The following is a 7,627-nucleotide window of genomic DNA, read 5'->3' as shown; positions in this document are numbered from 1 at the left end:
CACCGCGAATTAAAGCCGCGGATTAAAAGCGCGAATTAAAACCGTGAATCAAAACCACGAATTAAAACCGCGAATTGAAACCGCGAATTAAAACCGCGAATTCTAACCGCGAATTAATTAATCCCACCAAAGCGCGAATTAAAACCGTGGATCAAAATCGGGACTGAAAACCGCGAATTAAAATCGGGGCTGAAAACCGTGAATTAAAGCCGTGACTTGATTAATTCCACCACCCACTCGCGGGGGCTTCTCCCATAGTTCTTGCACCCAGAATCGACGAAATGTAAAATCCGCGAATTAAAACCGCGAATTAAACCGCGAATTAATTAATCCCCCCCCACCACCCACTCGCGGGGCCCTCTTCCACAAGTCTCCAGCGCTCGCCCCAGAAACGTTGATCCAGAACCGGCCCTATATATCTACTGACATTTCTCTACGTTTTTCTCTGGAGCGTCTAGACATCTTTCGTATGAAAACAAAAATTTATGTAAAAATTTATGTATAGATATAATTTGTCTGGAAAATATTCGTATAGAAATATCCGAATATCACATACGGGAATCCTGTAGAATTTTTATATGCAATCCGTATAGAAAATTTCTATACGATTTTTTTCTACGTCCCAGGTACGCAAAAACGAACGGGCCGAGCTCGGTCCAAGCCCAGCGACCGGACTGCCGAACTTCAGGACCCGTTCCTCGGGCGGAACCTCGCCGGACTTGGTTGAAACCGGGAATGATAACATGGGGCCAGGCCTGGACGCCGATCTCGGCCCAACATTGGTTGCCAGTCGTTGGCCAGGCTCCATTAAATATTACTTAATTATATGAATATGATATCAGTGATTGAAATACAATTAATTCAATCGTACTCCTGAGCATTCATAACAGGTTCAAGGAAGAAAAAATCAATACCGCCATGCGATTGGCGCCGGGCTGGCTACCAACCTGTCCATGAAAATTATCAATAATAACAAAAACAAGATAATTCACTTTTTCTAGTATGATTCTTAGTTTTATTTGCGTCCTACCTACCAAACCTTAACGCGATCATCGCTTAAAAACCGATTTTGTTAAGTTAATATATCACCCTAACGTGGGCTCGAATCCACAACCTCACGACTACTATCCCGACGCCCTAACCACTAGCCTATCGCGCAATTCGTAAAACCTCTACTTTAAATCGTCCATATTAATTCTATCTCGATTTTTTTCGATTTGAACGATTTATTATTTAGTGGATAGAGATATTAAGTGATTCAACTATAGTTTAATCGGTAAATTAATTCAATAATGAATAACAATAATAATTATTATTAATTACAATAATAATTGTAACAATGATGATTAATGTTGAATGATGATCCTTCTTCTTTTCGTAATAATTAGCGAGTAACATGTGACTTTTGTACCCACAATATCACCATTTTTTTACGATTACACCCTTAAAATTTTACCCTCAAGATTCCACCCTTACCATTCAACCCTCACAATGTCGACCTTATGATTTGTTCGCCCCTTTCCATTATTGCGATTTAACCCTTACAATTTTACTCTTCAGATATTATCCTTACACTTCCACCCCTATGATTCCATTCTGATCATCTTATCCTTCCGACTTAACCCTTACAATTTTACTCTTCAGATATTATCCTTACACTTCCACCCCTATGATTCCATTCTGATCATCTTATCCTTCCGACTTAACCCTTACAATTTTACTCTTCAGATATTATCCTTACACTTCCACCCCTATGATTCCATTCTGATCATCTTATCCTTCCGACTTAACCCTTACAATTTTACTCTTCAGATATTATCCTTACACTTCCACCCCTATGATTCCATTCTGATCATCTTATCCTTCCGACTTAACCCTTACAATTACAGCAATGGCTGGAGCCCAATGACCAAGCTCCGGGCCACCGCTGGCTGGGGCTTGGTTATCGAACTCCGGCATGCCAATGTTCGGCCAAGGTTGGGCCAGATCTGTCAACCAAGGCTCGGTTACTTTAATCGATTAATCGAAAGTGGCATCCGCCATTCCCCATGTGAAGAAGACATGACATCGAATCAGAATGTCGATAAAAACATCAATAATAAAAACATCGATAAACCACAGAGTTTCGATATATCAAACATGGAATCTGAATCGTTGTAACCACAAATGCCAAATGTGGTCAATCCACATGTACGACACTCGATTCACGCGTATTCATGTGGCCTCATAACCTGCGTACACAAACGTTGTGTCGTTTCAAAATATGAAAATAAATGAAAAACGAGAGAAATTTTTGGAAAAAAAGATGAATGAATGTCTGCTTCCTTTGAAAATATAAACATTACAGCCAAAATTTTTACCCAACAAGGTAAGTGGGGTTGAGTAAAATCATTGAATTCAATTTAACGAATAATTCTGCCATGGAGTGCATCGAACATTTTTTGGGAGTCATCGTTGCATTTGTTTATAATAATTAACGTCAGCAAGATTATGAAATTTCCTTTATTTCTTTCAACAGAATTAATGAAATTATTTTCGAATAAATGATCATCTTTATAACCTTGCTTTCAATTATATGAAACATACAATAGATTATGAAACTCGATGAATGAGGCTTTCTACACGGAGAAATTTGTTAGAGAAAAATTACCAAACATGTTGAGTAATTTTGGAGCAAACTCGATTTTCAGTACATTTCCATCCTATGTCGGGAGAAAAAGTGCGAGACGAATAATGAATTGTTCACTGTTGGCCGGGGAAAATTCTCTTCTTCTATTTTTTCATGTCGTAGTCCTATCATCAATTGAAATGTCATCAAAATTTTATGTATTATTTCCTTCTATCAAATAATTTTACATTCAGACCCACTCAAGACTCGAATTCATTTTCAGTCCAGGTTTAATCAAGGTTCAATCAAGATTTAATTAGTGTATGGCCGGGATTTAATCAGGGTTAATTCAGGATGTAGCCAGCGCTTAACCCAGGTTCTATCAGAAGTTAATAGACGTAATAGACTGGTACCTGAGTTTACTCATGACGGTATTATGTAACTTGATAAGCAATGATGCAGTTCTCACTATTACTCAACTTGATTTTGAAGACATTGACATACACTTTTGAAACCCTGATTTAATTGATATCCCTGATGATTCTTTCAGTAATCATGAAAAAACTGATTTTCTCCTTTAAGTCGCATAAACAATCTGCTGTGACTCAACAATGAATTGTGCGGCCCCATCATATTCTGATAGAATGATGAGAGTAATGTTATCAATTTTTTGAGCCATAACCAATTCCATTCTGATGACAATTTTTTGAGTGATCGTTAAAAAATACATTTTTTGAAAAATATAAATTTTTTGGAATCTGTATGAAAGATTAAATTTTAATTGGTGTCAATGAATAGAGCTCATTAAAGTCTATAACTATGAAAAAACTTATGAAATGCGATTCGTCCCTTATAAGAAAATTTCGAGGAAAAAAATGAAAAAAGAGAACCACATTCATACATATATACACACATTCATACAGACACCATCTAAAAATCACATTATTTAGTTACCCTAACACAAAAAATTGGAAACTTAAATTTCAGCGATTGCAAAACTTCCGTTCGGAAGGAAAAATACCCTACCGGTGTGGGAAATTTTACTGTACAGGAGGATAGTTTTTGCACCCATACTTGTTTTTTTTACTGAATGAAGTATAAAATATCCTCCATAACCAGGTATTTTTTCATCGAATTACATTTCGCTCCACGATTACCATTCGTACAGTAAACTTCGCCACGATTTTCATGGTAATTTTTATTCAACTTTTCTCTCCGTGTATTATGAATCATATTTTTTTAATTGAATCAATCATCCAGTAAACTTGGAAAAAATACTTGGCATGGGGAAAGAATAAATAGCCAAAATTTTTGACCTAGGATCCTCAAATAGTTATATGTCCTCAAATAGTTGTATAGTTATATGTTTGAGATGACTCATCATTTGGTTTGCTTCACTTTGGCACTGGTGGAGATTCAATTTTTTTTTTATGAGGAAGATTTCAAATAGAATCTTGGAATTTCAAAAAGAAAAATTGAAATATCTACATGAAACTCCAAAATATTTTTATCCTAGAATTCAGAAATTTTCAGAAACAACTGAATTGAATATTTATAGTTGAACGAGGAAAACATAATAGAGCCTGTAAAAAAACAATAATCGAAAGGTGGAGAAATTCAACTAAAACTAGAGGGAAAAATTTAATTAATCGGATGAAGAAAGTAAAAAAAATGGAAGAAAAAAAAATGCCTCAAAAGAACTTTAACAAACATTCAGGGACGGAAAAATTCAAGGAGACAAAAATGAATAATTTCTTTAATTATTACACGATATGACCAATAAATGAAAACTCATCGAATATTATTAAAAATGAGGTATTCACAGGATTCTATAATTTTTTAAAAGAATCACGATCGGTAAGTGGGGAAATGCCTGCTTAAATCGATCAGATGAAACGACACTATTTTTCAATCAAAACAAGCGTGAGTGATAAAAATCAAACAAAAATGGTAATAAATGAGAATTAATTGAAGTATAAAAATTGTAAGCCATTCATAAAATCAAGTGACACCTGGCTTCTACTTTTGCTCTGTACTTTTCTTATTTCCAATTGCTAAATCTGAGTTTGTATTCATTCGATACTCTGATGATATCAACGAACAATATCAAATAAGAGCATTATTACACATGTAAAGCATTCCATGGTAAATATTTCAAGTCATTTAATAGACTGAAAACAGAATGAGCGCATGAAAGATGATCATGAATTTTTCAATTTCATTATATTTAGCGAAAAGTCCTTCAGGTGTAATCTCAGCATCAGACAAAACTATAAATTAAGATGCAAATCGAATGAAAATGAAACTATTAAAAGTCATGGTATGACTTAACAAAAATGGAATTGTCATTCAAATTCGTTAAATTCTCCATTACATAAACAAGACAGAAGATCAACGGCCCGGCCGCTTGCGGCCGGGTCGGCGCTAGTTAATAAAAATTTTGATTAAGGAACACAATTAAAAATGTATCTTCTCCCGCATTTTTCATAATTAAGGAGTGAAAATTTCAGATCATATTCAAAAAACAATTTCGAAAAAAATACTTTGGGGATTTTTATTAAGTTGATTATTCGATGTAAAAAGTTCGATTGGCCACTTTTGCGTGGCAGGAGACAATTATGACCTAAAAAATCCGATTCCTGAGGAAAAATCGCGTGGAAAATAGTATTTTCAAGTTTTATTGTCAAAAAACGAAAAAAAAATTCTCCCGAGGTGAACCTCCCCTTAAGTGGTACAAGAAAAAAGCTATTACATTATTACGGAAATTTTCCAATGAAATTCGCACGGAATTCTCCCTACTTTATCATGTCCTTGACATTCTGAAAATTCTATAAAATTCTTAATATTTGAGGAGATGGAGTTTTCACTTTTCATAAAGATTTCCCTCTTGCGTGTCTTCCCTCGGTTGACATTTATACGAATTTTTTTCCGATCAATTTATGTATCGACTCGGACTCTGTCGAGAAGCAAAAGGAGAAGAAACAAGCCATTCTTATTAAGAAAATCTGAAAAAGGTGTGGACGCGATATCGCTTGCTATATTCAAAACCCACGCATCAATGACATCATCGACCCGTTCATCTCCACTTAATATATTTCTAATCTAGTCAAAATTAAATTCGCCGCAGTTCAGTTCAATACGAATCGGATTTTAAAAAAACCTTCTTGGAATCATGATTGCATTATTGCAGAAATTTATGACTTTTGTTTGTTGTTTATATTGAGATGATGAAAAAGCGATTAGCAACACGTCTCTTTGAATGCCTAAGGTATTGATAACTAGGGTAAATTTCCGATGGAGATGAGTAAAATTCATAACTCATGAAATTAGTTGCCCATGAAACAAAATAAATAAATAAATAAATAATTGATTTACCCGGTTCAAAGATGTTGTCTTCATTTCTCTTATAGATTGTCGGTTTAGCAAGTTCCTCCGAAATAATACATAATAGCACCGTAATACGAATCCACTTGATCATTGTGCTAATATCTTTTTTCGGAAATCAACAACACAAAATAGAAACTGGCAGTGAGGTGGAGTTGACGCGTACGATCAACGACAATCTGTAAACTACGTTACTTACTCATGATCTACTGAATAATATACAGTGAAAACACGGAGTTGGCGCCATCACGGGGGAAAGTTACATGGCATTATTTTCCGCTGTTCTCAATATTCTTTGCGAACCGAATCCATAGAAGACAATAAGGAAAGTTTCCAGACCTGGAAAAAAACTCGATATATGCCTATTTTGTGAAAACTGTGTTGAAAGTTCAAATTCAACCGCTCAGTTATTTTCTGAAAAAGCATTCACAAACATATTTTTTCATCTATCGTGACACTGAATCTGGGTTGAGAAGTGAAAGGATTCAGTCGCTGGAACGTACCAAAACAAGTGTATAATTGCATTTAAAAAAATGAATATAGTCATTATTGGTAATAAATTAGCAATTTGCTTCCGAATGCTTCTTTATTTAAATTCTAATTTTACTATTTTCTTCTTCTATTTTTTCGTGTTATGGTAGTATTATCAATTTGTTACCTCCTGATGATACACATTTCTTCTTCTAACCTCGACCGATTCATCTTGTCAAAATGCCTCTCCTATCACAAAAATCTTCATTTTTGTTGCCGAATGGAAACGTTGTAATCGTCCGATTTTCGCATTCTCTAATTTTCATTGGAAATGATTTAGAATGGTTTAAAACGTAAAAATACGAAGTTTCACGACCATGTCTGTATGTGAATATGTCCACCGCCACCTTCCCGGTGGTCAATTTATAGAAAATTAAGTAATTGAGTTGTTAAAGTAATTCAAAAAAATTTCAAATTTTGTCAAATTATAGGTCTTAATGAGGACGAACTCTGTACGCAATTTCAGCGCGATGGGTCAAGTAGTTTTTGAGATGAAGCGATTCGTTTTAAATAGTTTTTTACGAATATCTTTAAAATTATTGAACTGATTTAGATTTTTTTTTCAAAATATTCGTCTTGATGTCCTCTATCTAGATCAATTAAAACATCTATACCTGCTCATACAAAGTGTTCGAAATATTCTCCTTTTTCTGTTTTTTCATTAAAATCTTTGTACGCGCGTTAATGTGTGCAAAAAATGAGATATCAACTTAAAATTTGGACAGAATCTTCCTTCTATGATAACAAAAGTTCGTATTGAAGACGGGCTCAATCGCACCAGTAGTTTCGCGGATATTCAACTTTTTCTGAAAATTTATTATGTTGAATATCTTTAAAACTTCGGAAACGGTTCCACTTATTTTTTTTTCAAAATATTCATCGCGATGTCCTCTACCTAGATCAATCAAAATATCTATACCTATTCATACAAAGTGTTCGAGATATTCCTTTTTTTCTGTTTTATCATGAAAATCCTTGTATTATGCAAAGTACTAGTACTCGGGCCTGTGACAGGCATATGCGTAGGCCTGTCACAGGCCCGAGTACTAGTCACAGGCACGAGCAACGGATCCATTTGGAAGCTTACTACCAATGGAATCAGTA

General features: G+C 34.7%; 1 protein-coding gene across 3 annotated transcripts in view; it reads right to left on the bottom strand.

Moving 5' to 3' along the window:
* Nucleotides 1–6,172, bottom strand: part of LOC107043817 — a 39,641-nt gene extending 33,469 nt beyond the window's left edge. For all 3 annotated transcript variants that reach the window (XM_015265471.2, XM_015265472.2, XM_015265473.2), the window contains exon 1: nucleotides 5,984–6,172. In XM_015265471.2, coding sequence (XP_015120957.1) covers nucleotides 5,984–6,086 — 103 coding nt within the window. In that variant the 5' untranslated portion in view covers nucleotides 6,087–6,172. The remainder of the gene's footprint in view (nucleotides 1–5,983) is intronic.
* Nucleotides 6,173–7,627: the final 1,455 nt, after the last annotated feature.

The sequence above is a fragment of the Diachasma alloeum genome, unplaced genomic scaffold (assembly GCF_001412515.2).
Source record: "Diachasma alloeum isolate Michigan unplaced genomic scaffold, Dall2.0 Dall_scaffold_00633, whole genome shotgun sequence".
Lineage (NCBI taxonomy): Eukaryota > Metazoa > Arthropoda > Insecta > Hymenoptera > Braconidae > Diachasma > Diachasma alloeum.
The sequence above is the reverse complement of the archived record's forward strand: the minus strand, read 5'-3'. Positions and strand labels throughout refer to the sequence as shown.